Source organism: Nyctereutes procyonoides, unplaced genomic scaffold (genome assembly GCF_905146905.1).
Source record: "Nyctereutes procyonoides isolate TBG_1078 unplaced genomic scaffold, NYPRO_anot_genome, whole genome shotgun sequence".
In the NCBI taxonomy this organism is placed as follows: domain Eukaryota; kingdom Metazoa; phylum Chordata; class Mammalia; order Carnivora; family Canidae; genus Nyctereutes; species Nyctereutes procyonoides.
In genome coordinates, this window is record NW_026575021.1 from 6,288,612 (window position 1) to 6,310,459 (window position 21,848).

Sequence of the window (21,848 nt, forward strand, 5' to 3'; positions counted from 1 at the left end):
TGAGCGTGCATTCACGGGCGTAAATAAGCGTGCCATCAACAGCCTGCGTCAGCCAAGCCAGCTATTTAAGCGGGCTGGCATCAGCAAACTCTGCTTCCCAACCCAGGGTTGCCTTTGCCACCTCCACGTAAGTAGCTTTCAGAGGTTTGCCTTTATTACACAGGAATGAAATTGTGTAGAAAGTGGACTGAAATGTCATCGTTACCGTATTTGCTGTTCTGTGGGGGGGGGGGAGGTAATGGTGAGAGGGACAATGAAAGTTAAGAGCTGGTCCCAAGTGGGGAGCCAGAGAACATTGCTGGGTGCAAGATACCAGAGCCTTGAGAAGGTGCAAGGGGTGGAGGGGGGTTGGGGGCAAGGTGGAGTCTATTTTGGCCTTTTGACCAGCAGGTGAGATGTTTTGCTTGCTCTCTCCTGTCTCTGGAAGACACTTGGAAACGTGTTTGTATGACTGTGCCAGATGCATATGAATTTATCATTTGGAGGCTGATGTTGCTATTATTCATCTCGGTCTAAAATCAGAGTATTATTTTTTTTTAAATTTTTTAATTTATTTATGATAGTCACACAGAGAGGGAGAGAGAGAGAGGCAGGGACACAGGCAGAGGGAGAAGCAGGCTCCATGCACTGGGAGCCCGATGTGGGATTCGATCCCAGGTCTCCCGGATCGCGCCCTGGGCCAAAGGCAGGCGCCAAACCGCTGCGCCACCCAGGGATCCCAATCAGAGTATTATTTTTAAATATTTTTTTTGTGTGTATGATATAGGGGAGTAAGAGGAGGTACCTCTGGATTAAGTAGAAGTAGCTCAGCTGTGAATTTGCGGTGCTGTTTTTTGTTACGCCTGGTTCTTATAATACTTATTTACAACAATGCAAACACCAATCTTGTTTAAGATAAAAAGGAATCCCATGCTCTGGGGTTTTGAGGAAATGCAGGTTTGCGATATTTGAACCACAATGGTATCCAGGTAATCAGGTGGAGTGTAGGTAAGATGCAATAAGAATCATTGAATAAAGAGGCACGACACTCCACATAACTTAGGTGAGAGGGTCTTGAAGAAATGAGGAATGCAAAAGTTCCCGTGGGGCAGCGCCTGCCACTGGAGGGGCCCGTAGCGTCCCTAGTGAAGTAGGGTGAGGCATAACCAAAGCAGGCAGAGAACAAAATCAAGATTCTGAGGAGAGGGGAAGGGAGGGAGAGAGGGGCCAGACAGTAGAGGAGTTACAATTAGGCATCATATAAATGAAATACATGTAGAATTCTACTAGGAATAAAGCAAGAATCTGGTGATTAAGAATCTGGCGAATCAAAAAACAAAATGAAATCTTGCCATTTGCAATGATGTGGATTGAACTAGAGTATTATGCAAAGCAAAATAAGTCAGAGAAAGACAATTATCATATGACCTCACTAATATGAGGAATTTAAGAAACAAAACAGAGGGTCATAAGGGAAGAGAGGAAAAATAAAACAAGATGAACTCAGAGAGGGAGAAAAACCATTAGAGACTCTATCACAGAAAACTGAGGGTCCCTGGAGGGGAGGGGGTTGGGGGACTGGAGTAACTGGGTGATGGGCATTAAGGAGGGCACATGATGTAATGAGCACTGGGTGTTACCTAAGACGGATGAGTCACTGACCTCTGCCTCTGAAACCAAGAATACATTTTATGTTAATTGAATTTAAATAAAAATTTTAAAATGCAAAAGAAAAAAATAGAATCTGGAAAAAGCCAAGGACCTTTCCCAGGTAGTTCCCCCTGCCCTCAATACATGCCTTGACATTCATTTTCTGGAGCCCTAGAACCCCATGGACCCCAAATGAATGCACTTAAGCTAATGCATTATTTTTAAACTGAGCTGAAACCTGCTCACTAGGAATCTGCAGAGAGGTAGTGGGGAGTTGGCCACCAAACGGAAGCTCACTTGTAAGGTCACAAAGGTCTGATTCCCATCAAGGAAATACTGATAAAGGGGTTTCTCTGGGCAAAGATAAGTTGGGGGCCCAAGGGAAGAGAAAATAAACAAAAGGTGGCTTCTGTTCTCAGAGAGCTTGAAATCTGAAGTATAAGGACGTAACGCGAAGCCAGGTAAAAAATAGAATATATGGTATGATTCCATTGGTATAAAATGATAGAAAATGCAAACTATAGTAACAGCAGATCAGTGGTTGGATTCCTGGGGAAGAGAAGGGGGGAGATGAGGGGTGACAGGATTACCAAGAGGCACGGGAGACTTTTGGGGGTGATGGACATGTTCGCTATTGTGATTGTGGTAACCATTTCTTACCAGATCATACACTTCAAGACATGTGCAGTATGACGTGCCAATTATACCTCAACAAACAATACTGTTTTCTGTATAATTAAAGGCATTTCTAAAAACCAGCCTATGCAACATCCTGAAAATAAGAAGTATGTTTGTAAAAAAAAGTTAATTCAATAAATAAAATGGAGCATCAGACTGTCAGGATTGTGGGGTTTTATGGAACTTGGAAGATTCCAGAGATCATCTAACTCAGCAATTACAGATCTGGAAAACTGTTTTTAAAAATACCTAGGACGGGCCCCAACCCAACCAATTAAATATGGATCCCTGGGTGTGCAGTCCTGGCATTATGGGTTTTTGTTTTGTTTTGTTTTTGTCAGCTCCCTGGGTGATTCTAATGTGTGCTGCCAGGGATGAGAACTAATTGAAACCCCAACCTCTCCCTTGACACACGAGGCCAGGGAAGCCCGGAGGGTGGGTCTGCCCCTGACCATACAACCACCGAGTCCTATGACCCAAGGAAGACAGCAGCAGCATCTTGGAGGAAGAGGAACCCCTGAGACCACGGGGGCCTCAAAACCACACTTCCAGCTCTAGCTAGGATGGGGCATCGGGTGCATTTCAAGCAAATTCATGGAACTCAGACACACTCAGGGCAGCCAGAGGGAAGAATTACCCAGAACCTCAAAGGTCCATTATTTAAGGATTGTGCTAATGCGTGAGAAGGGAATGGTGAGAAGGGATGTTGCAAAAAAGGAATGCTTCCTTTTGTCCCCTCAAAAATATCTGGGATAAATCGGAGGATTAGAGTCACTGAGAGATTCGCAGCAGACACTCCCTCCTGGGGCGGGGAGGGGTGTACTGGGCCAAGATGTTCTTTGGGGAAGTAGCTCGAGTTCTCGGCATTGGAATGAGTCTATTTGGCACCACGGGGGCTTTTCATTGTGATTTCCAGCTCAGCCCCGGGCAGAAGCATGAGTGGGTGAAGTCTGTCTCTGTGGCTACCGCTGTTCCTGTCTGTGTGGGTGCAGGGGTGCCCGTGGGACCACACACCTCACCCCCTCTGCCTGGGCCACTAGATGTTTCAGGTGGTTTCTCAGCTCCCTTCCAGCCCAAATGCATCTGGCTTCCAGGGTCTCCTCCCCTCAGGGCTTTGCCTCTGTCTCTGGAAAACTAATTAAAGTTATGATGTTAATAGACAATAATTGTTTAATGAGTTATGTTCCTCTCCCCTGCCCCCCGGTGTATTAAATAGGTTCTAACAAGATAACATATCTGGGAATTCTTTGAAATGTTATTTAAATATAATTACCATTAGAGGCAATCAGGGGAATCGGAGTTTTAGGGAAATGTGTGTATAGGCCTTCGTGGTGAGAATTCCAAGCAACTTGCTGGGGGAAAATATACCAAGTTTGGGGGTTTGCAGTAGAATTCCTCAAATCACACTGCACAGGGAATTCCCTACGGACCGTGGGGCTGACAGATGCTTTCTCTGAATTGGTCTACTGTGCCATGCGTTCGTGCTTATTAGCCATGACTACATTTATCTTCCTGAAAAACAGAGCGCCACCGTAAGGACACTACAGTGGAGGTTGCACGTCAAGAAATTCTGCTCACGGGGCCTTATAAAGATTACCTAGCTCCTTCTCCCATGTGGAAGGCTGGCACTGGCAGGGCAGCTTGCCTAGCTTGGGTGACAAGGGACCTCCTTCTTTGGGGACCCAGTCCTGCAGCCTGGGGCAAGGGGTCCCCTCAGTTCCTGTGACTCGGGGCCCTCACCAACCCTTTCTTCCATTTGGAAAGCTGAGGTTGCCGCAGTTCTTGGTGGCAGGTGCTCGGTGGCAGTTGTGTGGGGCACGTCCTGCCTCTGAAGAGGGGTGTGGCCAGGTGTGTGACTAACCTCCCTCAAGGGAAGCAAAGTCTGCAGGCGGCTGGAGCCCAGAGCAGCTGGGCAGCCAGAGGGCACAGTCTTCACCGGGGAGCGTGGCATCGAGGACGGGAGGAAGAAGGTGAGCACCATCCTGGCTCCTGGGAGTCGGGGAGACGGAGCCTTACACTCCGGAGGGAAGGATTAGGCAACTGGCTTGACAGTGGGAAGAGGGGGCAGGCAGCCAACACTGGTTTAGTGCTGCTGTTTGCTTCCTCTTGCCATTCAGAGTTTCACCAAGAATAATACTTTTTTGAAATATGAGTGGCATGATTGCACAGGGGAGAAAATAGTTTTGTAGACCAGCGACCGAATTTCTGCCTTCTTTGGATGCCTTTTCTTTTTTCTTTTCTTTTTTTTTTTTTTAATTCATGAGAGACAGAGAGAGAGAGAGAGAGAGAGAGAGAGGCAGAGACACAGGCAGAGGGAGAAGCAGGCTCCACGCAGGGAGCCCGACGTGGGACTGGATCCTGGGTCTCTAGGATCAGGCCCTGGGCTGAAGGCCGTGCTAGACTGCTGAGCCACCTGGGCTGCCCTGGATGGCTTTTTCTTTAAACAGTTCCCCCTCCCCTTTGTTTTCAAATTCTCTTAGCATGGAGCATGGCATGGTTTAGTTCACTCAGACATTTTTTTTTAAGGCTGTGTCATGACCTAACCCAGATTAATTTTTAAGATGTTGTCGATGGCTTCCTCAAACTTTTAAAAAGCCGAGTGAATGGGGCTGGTCAACAGAAGGATGCAAAGATGAAATTGTTGGCAGAAGGATGGCATGTGGCCCACAGTAATTTATAGAGTGCTCACCTGCCCATTTAAAAGCCAGCACCTGGGGATCCCGAGGCAGCCCCTGGACCACAGCCATCCTGTCTACTCACCTTGGGCAGGCCGGCGGAGAACTGGCTTGAGGCTGCAAATATGAGGGATTCTCCTGATGCAGAGGGTGTGTGCATCTGCTCTCTTCCTGGCCCTGGCTCCCTTCACCACCCCACCTTCCAATGACCCTGATGTGGATTTGGCATTCCAGGGCTGTTGATTCTGAACACATGAGGGGTTTGGGTGTGTAGATAACGTGACCAAACAGGTAGAGGTCAGGCTGTCCTTTCTCTTTGCTGGGTAACTCCTTTCATCAATCTTCAAGCAATATGTTAAACACTCTTCCTCAGACTCCCAGTGTAGACAAGTCCTGGCAGATGATAGCCCAGCCTAGGGAGCAGAGTATGGGTCTGATGTTCAGGAATCTGGGTCCTATTTTCGGTTCTAATTCAGTTGTAATGGAATTTTAAAGCAGAGGAAGCCCGAAATATCAGTTGTCCCAGTGGATTGTTAATAGCTGCCCCCACCCCCACCCCCGCCTTTCGTTTTTAAAAAATACTTGGCCTGAGCAATAAACTATATGGCCACCTATGAATACAATGCATAAAAGTTTAAGAATAAAGTGAGTTGTCCTGCATCTTATGATCAGTTGGTGACTGAGCTGGCTCTGGAACCTAGACCATTCTGGTCTCTCTGCCAAGTCACTCAACTCTCTCTGTGACTCAGGGTCCTCGTGGGAAGCATGTATCTGTACAGCCCAGATGAAGAGCTGATATATTTATATTGGCTTGCCAAACAGAAGTTCAACATGAACGCTGGGGGTTCAAGGAAATGTTCGCCACAAGGTCAAATTACTCTATTTGCTTCAGGTTCTAATGTTAGCTTATGGCCATGTTTGGATAATGATAGAAACTCTTCTAAAAGTAGAGAAGTTAATTTTTACCCATCCTCATGTAATTTCTTGTAATTTGCTTCTGGTAGTTTTGATAAAATGTGGCCAAACATGAAAATCCTCCAGATCTTTCAGAACTACTCTGTCCTTTGATGTTAAAAACAAAACCAGACACAATCTAAGGCGACATTGATCCGTTCTAATCTCTTAGTGTGTATGGAAACCAATGGCTATCATTCTAGCCACTAGACCCAGAGGCCTGGAAGTTTCCTGGAATTCTCAAGGACATGACAGATATGCTTAAATAGTCTAGTCTTCACTGCTGTAGTTTCATTTCCTTCCAGTGTGGTTTCTCCCTAAGAAAGTTATATAAACAATGTCTCTAGCTCTTATGCCCCTCTCTCCTTTCAAATTTCTAGCCTACTAGTCCCCCAGAGTGAAATTTATTTTTAGAAAAAACTCAAAATCAATAACTAGCGCTTGGAAGGGTCTGTTCCCTTATTACATATTGTTCATACCCTTCCTGGGGAGTAGAATAGCATCCTTTGGAGATGGCTGGCTTTGGCATGAGTGAAGCAGGACTAGAGAAAGGGGGAGGTCATCTCCTTTTTCATTAGCACTATACCTGGTTCGAAGGCAGACACTTAACTGACTGAGGCATCCAGGTTCCCCGCCCACCCAGCCTTTCTGCAACATCCCTCTAATGCTCAGAGGAGCGACCTACAGGAGGTTCAGAGTTATCCCCCAAGCTGGACTTTGTGAAGTATCTGTCCTTTTCAATTATTTTGTGATGTTAATAAGAAGGCTGTAGCTGCACATTCCCTGTTTATCCCATTAGTTGAACACCTGTTCATAAAAACAACTGGGTAAAAAAATAAAGCCCATATAACTGAGTCTCACAGCAACAAGCAGCATGCATGGTTGGACTTTGACATGACTTGGAGCACTACAAAGTACCAGGTGCATGTCATTTTACTCATTACCTAATTACAGTCATAAAATAAGAATTGTGGTTGGACCATAAAAAATAATAATCGATTCAAGTATATTTGCATAGAGATAACTCCATTCTTCAAAGAGTCTTTTCTAGACATTTCAAAGTGTACAAACAACCTACTTGCATTAGACAGGTTACAACGGCCTACAAACAGGCAGCCTAACCATCTACGGATCACGCATGTGCGATACCGTGGAAGTCCCTAACTACTGTTCCTTACTATGTAATTAGGGCTCAGGCAAAAATATTGTAGAATCCAGTATACACTTAAAAAAAAATAAATCATGATGGGCACTTCCTCTCCCTCTGCCTGCCACTCCTCCTGCTTGTGCTCACACTCTCGTTCTCTCTAATAAATAAATAATTTTTTAAAAAATTATTTAAAAAAAATCATGATGAGGGCAGCCTGGGTGGCTCAGTGGTTTGGCGCTGCCTTCAGCCCAGGGTGTGATCCTGGAGACCTGGGATCGAGTCCCACATCGGGCTCCCTGCATGGAGCCTGCTTCTCCCTCTGCCTGTGTCTCTGCTTCTCTCTCTCTCTCTCTCTCTCTCTCTCTCTCTCTCTCTCTCATGAACAAATAAATAAAATCTTAAAAAAAAAATAATGATGAAATGTCCCCAGAATTACAAACAGGCAGCCTTTTTAAGAGTCAGGCACTGGGAAAAAACTCTCCAGAAAAAAACTCTAATTTATTTGAGAAAATGGCTACAGAGCAATATAACATATCTACCTGACTCTCAGTTATCTGTGTGTGGCTTCACTGGATTCGATTTTTTTTTATTCGATTTTTTAAATACCAGACTGATCTCTATGATCAGTGTTTAAAAAGATTTTAAGCACCCTTCCTCTTCTAAGAAAGAAATCTATTTCTCCCTACCCTGCAGCTTATTGCTCTAATTAATTTAATTAATGTTCTCCTGGTCAAGCAGAATTAGGAAGCTAAATGGGTAATCAAAAATGAATAACTTAAAACATAAAAAGGATATATATAGGGGTGCCTGGGTGGCTCAGTTGGTTAAGCGTCTGACTCTTGATGTTGGCTCAGGTCATGATCTGGGTCATGGGATCAAGCTCCTCAGTCAGCGGGGAGTCTCCTGAAGATTCTCTCTTCTTCCTCTACTCCCCCCACCTCTTGCTCTCTAAAATAAATAAATATATATATATATTTTTAGTGTATTTATAATCAGCCATTTTACTTACTCATGCCACTTTTCCTCTCTACAAACTGTTTAGACAGTTGGCTTTTCTGTTATTTGCTTCTAGCCTTAGTAATGCAGATTTCTCTTTATGTTTAATGGTTTTCTTTAGAAAATATTGAGATCTGCACCCCCTCCCCCAGGAGAAATCTATTTGTCTGATTTCTTGGTGTATTAGGGCATGAAACATTTTCAAAGAGATTTGATCATTCAATTTACTTCACAAGTCTCACCCCTCCTGGATTATCTGGTTTGAAAAGCCCAGAGCACATGGCTGTGCCGGTGGAAAATTCTAGTACAAGCCGTTTTTTGTTCCTTTGTTTATATTTGATCATAGGACCAAAGTCTGTTTGAGATGTAATGAATATTCACACTTACTAAGCATTAGCACAACCATACTAACGATACCCGAAACAGGCAGAGGCCCAAGCATATTCACCCCATCAGACAAATTCCTATCCTACCTATTCAAAGTGGAATAAAAATGAAAGGTCAGGAAATTTGAAGCTATAGTGTATTCTCTTATCTTTACCCACAAGCTGCAACAATATGATTTCTTAAGAGCAAAAGCAGCCTCCTGTTCGCTACCATGGTTAGGAATATGCGTTTCTGTTCTCCAAGGTTCTAACAGAACTGCATCTTGCTACTCTGTAACAGCAGTGCAGATACCTGAATTCAACAGGAATATTTTTACTATCCCACACCTAAGTGAGAAATTTAAAGTTTTACAACAAGGGGCCCAGATGTCCAGGTTCGCCTGGGACACTTCTGATGTATGCTGTTGTCTTGATGTAATTATTCATAGCGCCCCTTTACACCTATGTGTTCCAGGTTAGATGGCGAATTCTTTGGTCACGTTACTTTAACAGATAGGCTGAATATTAAAAAGCACCTTGGTTCAAAATGTTTCAAGGGCTCTTTAGTCGTCCTTTGAAGTGTTCAGGCACAAAGTGTTCAGCAAACCAGGGACACAGCCTGGAATATGCTACGGTATTCCCTTTCAGCAGGTCAGTGACATTAGTAAACTGTTGTTGAGGAATAGCATGATAATTTAAACCCAGGCCATGCTGATCGTTAGAATTGTAGAAGACAAATGATCTCAGAGGTCATCTGGCCCAGCATCTTCGCTTTTCTAGATGAATAAATCATTACACTTCTGGAAACGTGAATGTCATTGTACAGTTTTCTAAGTTGTTTCCTGAGCCAACTCTCACTGGATCACAATTGAAGTAGGCAAGGAAGGAAGTTTTTAGCCACATTTTACAGAAAAGAGAACTAAGTTTAAAATAAGTTTAAAAAAAAAACAAAAAATCCACACCTGGCCAAGGTCATGAGACTATGAAAGTAGAGGAGCTAAAACTGAAATGCAGCTCTGACTCTTTGCCCAGTGCTCTTTCCAATATCTCATACCGGGTTAGTATTTTCATTCATTAGTGAGGATTTAAAATATATCTCCTACGTATAATCCATTAAAGATAGACAACCCTTTCTCTTTCCCACCTGCAGAGCTCTATGGCCAGCAACTGAACTGTTCTGGCCCGACAGCGCCTCTTGGTGGCTGGCCCAGGAAGTGCAAAACACAAACCCTTTACTATCCCCTTCTTCCTTGTCCTTTGGGTATAAGAATGAGGAGGTGAGGACCATGCGAGGTTACCTCTGGCTTTTTCTTTATGTTCATTAATTATGTCTCAAAAAACCTGATTCTTACATCAATGCTTCTCAGCATTCCCCTTCTCCCACCTCCCCCTCTCTTGATTTCATCTCTGACACGAATACAGCTCTAATGATTATGCCTTAATAAGACATGATGAAGTCAGACTTCCTGAAGTGAAAATAAAGTTCCATCACCATGCATCCGTATGTATTCACTTCCCATCCCACAATGTGTCAGGGACTGCTCCTGACTCTTGGGATACATCAGACTTGTGCTATAAACCTCCAACCTCTTCCAAGTTCCCTGAAACCCCTTCAATATCTGCACCAGAACCCCATTTCTCTGAGCCAAGTTTCAAGTAAAACTGTTTCTTAAGCATTTGCCTTCAAAGTGAAATGATATTAAATTTCCCTAGGATATTTCAACAGGATTATTTTCTACTTTTTTCTTTCTGTAACAAATATGTTGCATTTTAGTTACACTCTATGTGTGGGCTAGCCTGGGGTTCTATCCACAATTTATAATGTTCTGTCTAGAGAAAACTTTTTCTGAATTCGTTAACAGTCACTACAGAGATAGCCTTTTGGAACAGCAATCTGGAGCCATAGGGAGATCTCCCACGAGGAGATGACAAAAATGAGGTTGCTTTCTTTCATTTGCCCATTTCTTTCTTTCTTTCTTTTTTTTTTTTTTAAGATTCCATTCATTCACTCATGAGAGACACAGAGACACAGGCAGAGGGAGAAGCAAGCTCCATGCAGGGAGCCGGATGCAGGACTCGATCCCAGGACTCCAAGACCACACCCTGGGCCAAAGGCAGGTGCCAAACTGCTGAGCCACCCAGGGATCCCCTGCCCATTTATTTCTAAGGAGGTTGATTAAATCCTCTACTTATTTCACAGCATGAAGAAGCCCAAGGTTTTATTATTGTCTTTAACCATTTCCCCATATTTCTACATACAAAGTTTCGACTTAGAGCATGAGTTGGGCTACCAGTGAAAAGAACTCAGTGTGTACACAAAAAAATTTTATTTCCAGGATTAATTAATTAATTCACCCCTCCTTCCAATAGCTTTTCCGAGCTTGCTATCCTCTGTAAGTAGCTATAAAAAGTCTGGACTGCGGAGGGACTCATTTCAACAAGTTTCAGGATATTCCTTAAATCAATAAAACTCTGTAAATCTAGGGATTAAGTAGCAGCCACAATCCCTAATACCAAATGGTCTGGTTGAAGCCAACCTTTCTATTCCATTGTGTTGGATGCTGACACCTTTTCTCATTTGTACACTATATTATTCACATAATGTCATCTTTCAGTTATCTCTGTTCCAATTAAAGAAGAGCATGTGGGGAAAGAAAGCCAGCCTGGCTGGTGGTGCTGGTAGTGTTAACTGAAATCACTAGCTAAATCCATTTAGCTAGGTCAGAGCCTTGTCTGGTCACCATGTTTGTTTTGAAACATGTCACAGGGAGGAAGACATTGCTGCCAGACTGGCTCCACCCCACAGGGAGCCAGTGTAGACACAGGACACTGCCTTACTTTTCTCCCAGGAGGCACCACCTGGCTTTACCTCTTCTCTTTCCACAATCACCCATCAAGGCTCTTCTGTCTACACGGCTACTTCATGCAAAGAGGAGATATAAGGTAGTGGCTAAGAACATGGACACAGAAGCTAGACTTTCTGGGTTTGAATCTCTTCTCTACCACTCACTAGGTTTGTATTTGGGGAAAGTTTTATACAGCTCCTGGGGAAAGGTATCTAAGTTTCCATATACATCAGTTTCTACAAGTATAAAATGGAGATGAATGCCTCTACCATAATGCTCCTTCCTCTGGCGGTTACAGGAGGTAACTCATCTATGACATAGGACTGTGCCAGGCATATAGTAATTACTCAATAAATACGTTGTTATTGTTATAGCAGGGATGAGGTTTCTGTATGCAATTTGATAATAGGAATCAGCTCTGTGCTGTTTTAGGCAGGGAGGACTAAAAGATATTAGAAGGCTGGAAAGTTATTTTTTCCAATGTAATGTTTTGGTTTTGAACTTGGTCAGTCCTGGTTGTTGAAAGAAAACACAGAGTAGTATCTTTCCAACTTATGTCCTATATCAAGTCCTGCCAGATGCCATTGGTTAAGTTCAGTTCAGCAGACAAATAATAAGCACCTATTAAGTGCCAGATACTCCTAATGAATGCTGGTGAGATATAAATGTACAAGAGATGACATATCCCCCATAGAAGAGCATATAATTTAGTGGGGAAGACAGGCCCAGGAACAAATGATTTTAAAACCATTTCAATTTGGTCATTTTTCTCATAGGCCAACACAGCCTAGAAAAATCTATTCACCAAGTCATATTTTTTCCTGCTTATTTTTAACTCCTTACTATTCCCTTTCTGCCCTATTAATGCTTCCTTATTAATAAATAAAAAGATAAATTGAAAAGTGCTGGTGAGAAATGAGAAAAAAATACCAACAACTAAATTCAAATCAATGCACAGTATAGAAGTGCTAATAAGAAAACATGCTAAAGATAAGACATCCTCACCTCCTCCCATCCCCACCTCATTAGTTTTGAGAAATTCCATCCAGGGATATGTCTTATGATGAAGGAATACAGACTGCATTTGATTTTTTTTAAAGATTTTATTTCAGAGAGAGAGAGAATGAGAGGTTAGGAGGGGCATAGGGAGATAAAGAGAGAAGCAGACTTTCTGCTGAGCAGGAAGCCCAATGTAGGGCTTGATCCCAGGACCCAGAGATCATGACCCGAGCCAAAGGCAGACGCTTGATCGACTGAGCCACCCAGGCACTCCAGCATTTGATTTAAAAAAAAAAAAAAAAAAAAAATTTTTTTTTTTTTTTTTTTTTTTTTAAGGAAACTGCAGCCCAGAAAGACTGAAACTTTCTACTGTCCTTACCAGCTTGCCACCCAGGAGCTGCCCTGCTCAATGCCTAGCCCACAGTCATTCAAAGAACAATAATATCTTCCATAAGCAAGCACTTTACAGTTTAGACATACTTCCCTATGATAATGTCATATGAACTTTATAACAAAGCTGTAAGCTAGGTAAAGGTGTGTGTTATATCCCTTCTTCACATGAGAGAACTGGAGGTATTGCAAGTGATGTCTTTTGTGTTTTGGGTTTTTTTAAAATGAGGCTCTGCACCCAGCATGGAACCCAATGCAGGGCATCTCATTCTTCCTGCTTTGTTGAATCCATTGTAGCCTGTTCTGGGAGAACAGGTGCATGCCATTGTGAGCTGGCAGGTGGTTCTGCATGTGCCAGGAGCTCTTAAACCAAGTCAAAAACTAAGAGCTCAGATCTTACTGGACAAACTTGAACAAATCTCCCCCACTTTATCTGTACCTCTAATAATGGAGTCAGAACAAAACTCGAGAGGGGTGAGTCCGTTAACCCTGTTACCTTGGTGTCAAGTAGACACTAGGCTTTCCCGGGAGGCATGTGGAGGGTTGCAAGAAGTCTGCAGTAGCAGCTAAGGGAACGAGGCTGGAGAGACCACAGCAGGTAAGCAATGCCTGCCCCACACTGGGCAAGACTGGCTGCCACCAGCCCCAGTTCTTCACTAAAGTAACAGATAACAACTCCAATTAGAGCTCAGCTATCCAAATAGTTGATTCAGTGATATCTTAGAATCTCTGATATCAGTAGACCATGAGGAGAATATAGGTTTTTAAAAATATTTTATTATTTATTTTAGAGAGAGATAATGAGCAAATGGGGGAGAGGGGAGAAGCAGAGGGAGAAGGACAAGCAGACTCCATGAACGTGGAGCACCAGGCAGGGCCTGATCTCGTGACCCTGAGATCATGACCTGAGCTGAAATCAAGAGTAGGACACTTAACTGACTGAGCCACCCAAGCGCTCCAAGAAGAATATATTTTTAAAGGTATAAATCAATCTTGTTGCTCAAGATACCACAAACTGTACTGCTAAAGCCAGAATTCTGGGTTTTCCTCTGATGCTATAAACAAGTTAGTTAACCTTTCTCTAACCACAAAACAGGACTAATTCCATTCTGATTACTATGAGAGGATTATGAAAGAAATCAAAAGAACTAATAGCAACCTGCTTTTGAACTGGAGCTCACACCCCCTGCTCCTGGCATCGCAGTCCAAACACTAGAACACATTATTTGGTTTTACATGTTTATATCCTGTTTTAAACCCACAGCCTAATAGTCTCTTTACACTTCCTGTTTATCCCTACATCCTTTCTTCTTTTACTCAGTCATTTTAAATCCATATCTGTTATTTTTGTTCGGAAACTTTGATACTAACTTTGCAGGGGTGGGGGGTGGGAGTGGATAATTGATATGGTTAACATGTTGTTTTAACTTTTTTTTTTTTTTTTTTTTTAAGTATGGAATCCAGTCCTCACTTCCAGGAGCTCTGTAAAAGGGAAAATAAGAACATTTTTAGCATAAGACAGACAAAAGATCTAATATAATTGGTTTTCCATACATCTTTTGTATTGTTTTTGGTGACCCATGGAAATAACAAGCTAGCCTAGAGACAGACTCTAAACTCAAAAAAACCCTCAAATCTCCTGCTGGGCTGAAACAGGAAATACTTTTATACAGTAAATAGTAAACATATGGAACCTTTTAGCCCCAAGAACTTATGCAAGCTGAACACATAAATAACTGCAAGAGGTTTAGGTATTACTCATGGATAAAAAAAAATACATAACAAAAATTAGCAAAAATTAAGAAGTTTGACAGTACTGATGAGGATGTGGAACAAGGAAATGCTATACATTGTAGGAGTATAGTTCAACAACTTTGGGGGAAAAGTTGATATTATTTGTAAAGTTAAAAGCCACATAATCTTGGGGCACCTGGATGATGTAGTTGGTTGAGTGGCCAACTCTTAATTTTGGCTCAGAGTCATGAGATTGAGCCCCAAGTAGGGCTCCCTGCTCAGCAGGGAGTCTGCTTGAGGTTCTCTGTCCCTCTGCCCCTTCCCCCCCCCCAAGCACTTTCTCTCTATATAAAATAATCTTTTTTTTTTTAAAGGCCACATATCTTAAGACCTGTTCCACTTGTGTATACCTAGAGAAACCCTCCCGGATGCACTTCAGAAGGCATATGAAAAAATACTCCAAGAGCAATGTTCATAATAGCAAAAAACTGAAAACCAAATATCTACCAACAGGAAAAGACATAAATAAATTATAGTATATTCACAAAATGGAAACAGCACTGAATATGGATGAACTTCTCTACATGTAGAAATTAATGGGTGAATCTTGGAAATTATTGATGAAAAAAGCAATTCATAGAATAATTATATATAATACTACTTTTATATAATTCCAAAATATACAAAGCTAAAATAATATGTTCTTTTAGGGATCCATACATATGTGATGGAACTACTTTAATAATCAAAGGAATAGGGGCACCACTGAGCCACCGAGGTGCCCCCAGGGATATCTTTTTAAGAAAAAGTAAATAAACTTCTTAATTTCAAAATAATAAATGCTCATGATAGAATAGGGAGGAAACAAGAAAATATAAGAAAAAAATTTACATCATCTGTAGTCTCACAATTTAGATATAATCACTGTTAACTTTTGTTGAATTTTTCTCTAGTTTTTTAAATATGTAAAACTAGAATTGATAATAGCATTTTTTAAAAAAGATTTTGTTTATTTATTCATGAGAGACATACACACAGAGAGAGAGAGGCAGAGACACAGGCAGAGGGAGAAGCAGGCTCCACGCAGGGAGCCTGATGTGGGACTCGATCCCGGGCCTGCAGGATCACAACCTGGGCCGAAGGCGGCGCTAAACCACTGAGCCACCCAGGCTGCCCTGATAATAGCATTTAAAAAATATATTTTCCTATTTCTGTTTGGAATCCTGTTTCCCTGAAGATAGTAATGATGTTATGTGTATACGGAGTATTCATAATCTAATGTTCAGTTTTAGGTTCTATTATACAAGTTGTCCGTGTAAATGATAACTTAAATTTTAGCAGTTCTCTCACTGAAAACTTTAAGAAATTAGAGAAGGACAGTCATTTGTCCAGTTTGCCAAATCTTTTCCACTATAATTTTTGCCATCTAAATCAATTACAGATAACTGTATGAAGAGGTGGAAGGGATTTTTCTTTTGATGATCTGCTTTCTTACTCTGATGTCAATATAAAATACATTTTTCAAGATTTTTAAGGGGTTTTATATTATTTCTAAATTTTTGAAAACAGGGAAATTTCTCTTGAAAATTCATAATTTTTAAAAATATTTTATTTATTTATTTATGTCAGTGAGACAGAACATGACTGGAGGGGATGAGCAGAGGGACAGCAGACTCCCCATTGAGGGTGGAGTCTGACTCCATCCCAGGACCCCAAGATCACCACCTGAGTCAAAGTCAGATGCTTAACCAATTGAGCCCCCAGGTACCCTGATAATTCATAATTTTAAAGGCAATTTCTCCATTCCTGACCATACATACAAAAGATTAATAACATGGTGCCTAAATGTTTTTTCTGACATGTATCTGTGTACTTTAAAAACTTTATTCCTTAGGGGTGTCTGGGTGGCTCAGTTGGGTAAGCATCCAACTCTTGGTTTCCACTCAGGTAATGATCTCAGGGTTGTGGGATTGAGCCCCACGTCAGGCTCCATGCTCAGCTCAGTCTGCTTGGGATTCTCTCTCTCTCCCTCTGCTCCTGTCCTCACTCTCTCTCTCTAAAGTAAATAAATACAATATTTTCAAAAAGACTTTATTCCTTTAAAACTACCTCAGCCTATCATCTACTCAATTGGTGAGATGATACACAGCATCAAAGGTAGAAGATACTTTAATGAATTTTTATAGGTATAAAGTATAAGATGTTCTAAACATTTATCATTGACTTTAATAATTACAAAATCTTGTAAGAGCTGAGATACATTTTATAACCCTTCCACACTGGATTTCTAAAGTGGTTCTGATAGAGGAGGACTATGGGAGGCCTGGACATTTCTACTGGTGATTCTAAGGACCAGTCAGGCACAAGAGCTACTGCTCTAAGCATTAATCAATCAAAAAGAAAAACAAACACATACACAAACTGATTTTTCTTTGAAAGCAGACCTCATGGGGCATCTGGGTGGCTCAGTGGTTGAAAGTCTGCCTTTGGCTCAAGGCATGATCCCAGGGTCCTCGGATCCAGTCCTGCATCAGGCTCCCCACAGGTAGCCTGCTTTCTCCCTCTGCCTGTGTCTCTGTGTCTCTCTCTGTGTCTCTCATAAATAAATAAATAAATAAATAAATAAATAAATAAATAAAGTCTTTAAAAAAAAGAAAAGAAAGAAAGCAGACCTCATGTTAGCCTGGAGAGGCAGATCAATGTTCCACTCCTGTTTGTCAATTTCTTTTTTTTTTTTTTAAGATTTATTTATTTATTTATTTGATGGAGGTAAGGACAGAGGAAGAAAAGGGAGAGAGAGGAATCCCAAGCAGACTCCACACCGAATGTAGAGCCAGATCCCAGGACCCTGAGATCACAACCTGTGGGGAAAATCAAGAATCAGTCAGATACTAAACCAACTGAGGCACCCAGGCACCCCCTATTTGTCAATTCTGACAGACACAGACAGCGTGGATGGTGCCCTTTGTGCCCTGTCCAGAGTAGTTCAGTAAGTGGTGAATGAAGAACCTCCACTTCTCTTGGGGATAGGACAGCACATTACTTTTCTCACTTAAGAAAATACAGTGTTTCTGGAGCCCATTGCTTCCCAGAAGACCTGGGCTAAAGGAAATTGAGAGATGGCCCTAAAAAATGATTCAACTGCTTTTTTTCTCTTTTGGCCAGCTCACCATGTTTATGCAGAGGATCTACCACTGATAACCATTTGGTCTGATATTAGTGGCTTTACAAAGAGGTCTGATGGTTGGGGGAGGGAGGAGAGAGATAGTAAATGAGAGCTCACAGCAGTCTCTGCAGGTTAGTTTGTAGCACTCTCTATGAGCTCGTTCATCCAGGTAAATATCTTTAAAATAAATAACCATAGGTTTGGGGGCAAGGGTAAAACTGTCTAACCAGGTGTAGGGATTCATTTAGAAGAAAAACCAGCTGTTTTCATTTAACCTCTTGAAAAAGCTTTATGCGTTGTCTTCCCCCACCACAAAAACAAACCACAGGACAAATTGCTCTTTGAATGTCTCATATGAATATAACCTCAGCAACAATAGAACTTGTGCTGAGATTAAAGTTTAAGAAGCTTTAAGATATTTTTAGTTCTTTTCATCTGAAAGTGTTTAGACTACTACCTCGAGAGAGGCTTTTCAACAGCTTCCTTACTGGAAAGAGTTGAGAAGTTTTATAAGGCCAAGGTTATGGGGGTGATTTGGTTTTTAAATTTCCTTTAAAAGAGGGAGAAGGAGAGAAGAAACCAAGCAACAGCTGCAAACACTTGTCAGCCAAAGGGGCTGAAATAACAGCGACAGTTTTGTGGAGAACACCAGACAAGTCTCACTATCGAGGTCAGACCTTTTATCTTCATTTCTAGAAATCAAGCTTGTTTGTTTGGTGTACGTTGGAGAAGCAGGTATTTTCAAAAGGCCCTCCCACAAGTCTCCTTAGCAGCCAAACAAGTCCAGTGGCCCTCAGCCAACTAACCCAAGGAGCACTTTCAAGTCAACCGGAAGCTACCCATGAAACCTCATACAGAGTCCTGTAACAGGAAGCCACAAAAATAGAAGAGAAAATGCACCTGATTAAATGTTAGGGCAGTAACAGGCTTTGAGTTATATAATAGTAAGTATGTAACAAAAAGAGAGAAAGAAGTACATGCCGAACAGACCTTGAATCTGAGTCCAGTTTAGAAATCTATACACTTGGTTAATATTTTTGAGGGACTAAGAGTTCTACAAAGACCCAAAATGTTTCATTGAAAAGAGGCAACATAACCGTGTCAAAGGAATTAGATGGAACCTTTCCAAGAAATAGAATCAGAGGCAATAATGTCCCCTCTCCTATATTCTTTTAGGCAAAATGAGCAGTGGGGGGTGGTTCCAGGAGGCAGCTTTGGCTGGAATTGGGATCCTATGAGGACAGTCAATGCCCATTCAGAAGCTCCTGCCTTTAAACTGCTGCCCTCCTGATTTTTTCTGCCCAACTAAAGTCAGAATGGCCTGCTGGGAAGGGTCTCGCAGAACACAGGACTGAAACTAAAGCTAAGGGTGTCGGTCATTAACTGGGCAATGCTGGTAGAGGAAGTCCTCCTGTGCCTGCTTCTCCTGGGCTGTTCCAGGAGAGGATTGAAAAAAAATCTCCGAGATTCTTTCCAGCTCTGAATTTCTGGGTCAAAGAAAAGGGGAGATGGGTGCCCACAGGAGAGGTGGCGTTTCTGACCTGGCTTGAGCCTGTGAGCACTGTAATAGGAGTGACTGGTACAGATTTTGAAATTGGGGAGGGGGCATATAACTCATCTACAAACAGGGGACTTCATGGTGGCCTGACAAGGGCCTTGAGCCCAAGACTCTCGCACAGTGAAATGCTTTCTTGTCCCACCTGGAAACGTCTCCAAGTGACCCAGAGGGGAGGTAAAGATATTTACCAGGGAGCACAGGAGGCAGGTCCCAGTAGAAAAGGTCGTACCAGCATCAGGTACATTATGCAGGCACATCGGTGGAGTGTGGCTCCTCCCCAGGCACAAACCACTTCAAAACCTACTCAGGATTGTGCTGGATGATTTTGCAGTTGTTTGTTTAAACAACAAACCAGCCTGATTCCCACACTTGGAACTTGTCTTTTACTGTCAGCAGAGTCAAGTCCTGACCTGTCTGTACCAAATCCTCAGCCAAGATCTTCAAGACTGTAGCTTCCTATGCCCCGGTACATCTTAAATTGTAGGATGGAGAGGGAGGGGTGGGGGGGAGGTGAACATCTGATGAACATCTGCTCCCCCCCCCCTTTTTTTTGACCCAGTTCAGAGGCCATTTAGATATGGAGAGGATGCAGCAGGAAGTCATGCTACCCAAAATCTGCCAGAGCGATGTTTGGCTCTGAAGCAAGGAAATGCAAGAGACCTGGAGCTGGTGACCAAGTGGCTAGGCCCCAAGGGCCAGCAGCGCCCGGCAGTGGGGAGCCGCGCTGCCTGGAGGCTGTGGATTTCTGGCTTCAGAAAAATGGGGGTGGAGGGGTGGGGCGGAGGGCCAGGGAGGCTGCAGATTGCAGAGTGAGTCACACAAGCCTCAGGTGGACATTTCTCCTGATGCTCAGCTCCCGGTCTTAGCGCCTCCAGGAGTGAACGACATCTCTGTGGACCTCTGTCCTCCTCTGTAGCCGGGAGAGAGTAAAAGTGCGGCTCCAGTTCCCCAACTTGAAGTAACTTCCGTCCTTTGGGTCGTTTCTTCGAGGGAGGGGCGGGGTGGGGCGTCCGAGCCGACGGACGCGCACCCGCGAGGTGGGTCCCCAGCCCCGCGACCCGTCGCCACCGCCCGGGGCAGCTCCCTCTCCCGGGGCGAAACTCCGGAGGCGACTTTCCAGGTGCCTCGGGCCAGGAGGGCGCGCCGCCGCCCCGGGGACCGCGGCCGGGAGACCCCGCGGGCTGGTCGGGCCCCGAGGACGCGCGGCTCCGCGGAGGGAGCCTTGGGCGCCGGGGCCGGGCGGGAGGCCGCGCCGCGATCTCCATCCCCGCCCGCCGCCGCCGCGCTCACCCCGCCGCTCCTCTCCCCCGCAGCCGCGCCGCGACTATGTCGGCGGAGACCGCGAGCGGCCCCACCGAGGACCAGGTGGAGATTCTGGAGTACAACTTCAGCAAGGTCAACAAGCACCCGGACCCCACCACGCTGTGCCTCATCGCGGCCGAGGCCGGCCTTTCCGAGGAGGAGACCCAGGTGAGGCCGGCGCGCCCCCCACCCCGACCCCTGCGCGCCCCCCACCCCTGCGCGTCCCCCATCCCTGTGCACCCCCCAGCCCCGACCCCTGGCGCGCCCCTCCACCTCCCGACCCCTGAGCGCCCCCCCCACCCCTGCGCGTCCCCCAACGCTGCGCTCTCCTCCACCCCCCGACCCCTGCGCGCTCCTCCACCCCAGGCTCCTGTGTGTTCCTCTCCACCCCATCCCTGTGCGCCCCCCACCCCTGCGCGCCCCCCACCGCCGACCCCTGCGCACCCCTCCACCTCCCGACCTCTGCGCGCCCCCCACCCCGACCCCTGCGCGCCCCCATCCCTGTGCACCCCCCACCCCCGACCCCTGCGCGCGCCCCCACCCCTGCGCTCCCCTCCACCCCATCCCTGCGCGCCTCACCCACCCCTGCGCTTTCCTCCACCCCCGGACCACTGTGCGGTCCCCTCCACCCCATCCCTGTGCAACCCCCCACCCCCGCGCTCTCCTCCACCCCATCCCTGTGCATCCCCCCCACCCCTGCGCGCTCCCCCATCCCCCCGACTCCTGCGCGCCCCGGGCTGCCTTGCACACGCGGGGGCCCCCCCTGCCCTCCCCGGATCCACGGTCGCTCCCGCCCGCACCCCGCGAGCCCGGACGCCGCGGCGCTGCCCCCGCCGCACGCCAGCTGCCCGGCTCCGTGCGCCCCGCGTCTGCCCCTCCAGCCCCAGCCCGCGGCGGCCCCCCGGGAACCGCGTGGAAACCTCACGGTCACCCTGCCCCCTCCGTGCTTCGCTGCTCTCCCCGTAGCCCGGGAGAACCGCGCCGTCCTCCCTGCGGCTCCGGGAGCTGCGTCCCTGGGCCACTCTCGCCTCGCTTCCTCCTCCTCCTCCTCCTCCTCCTCCTCCTCCTCCTCCTCCTCCTCCTCCGCGCGCGATTCTTCCCCCCCCGCCCCCCCCCCCCCCGGGCCGGAGCGACACCTTCCGAAGAGGAGCCTCGTGCGCCCTCTGAGCCCCCGCTGGCAGCTCTGTTCTCGGGCGATCAGCTATAGTAAATTCAGTCCTCGGTTTGGCAAACGAGGAAACTGAGGCCAAGGAGAGAGTTGCCAGCATAGCAAGGGGCGTCAAGCTTGCTCTTTCCACCCTCCGCGCTGCAGTGCCCCTTAGCTGCGGAGCTAAGATTGTGTATAGCCAGGGAGATTTCACAGTTCAAAAAATTCCCGGGCTCTAAGTCTTTTTCTGGAGTTTTCC

General features: G+C 45.1%; 1 protein-coding gene across 3 annotated transcripts in view; it reads left to right on the forward strand.

Annotated features, from left to right (window-relative positions):
- The window catches only part of HOPX (HOP homeobox), a 28,608-nt gene continuing 6,760 nt past the window's right edge, over positions 1 to 21,848 (forward strand). Inside the window, exons 1-2 of one of the 3 annotated variants that reach the window (XM_055341587.1) lie at positions 1 to 127; positions 20,454 to 20,610. In XM_055341587.1, coding sequence (XP_055197562.1) covers positions 20,467 to 20,610 — 144 coding nt within the window. In that variant the 5' untranslated portion in view covers positions 1 to 127; positions 20,454 to 20,466. Of the gene's footprint in view, positions 128 to 4,175; positions 4,278 to 19,964; positions 20,099 to 20,453; positions 20,611 to 21,848 lie in introns of those variants that run through there. The other 2 variants (XM_055341601.1, XM_055341593.1) reach the window with 2 other exon arrangements.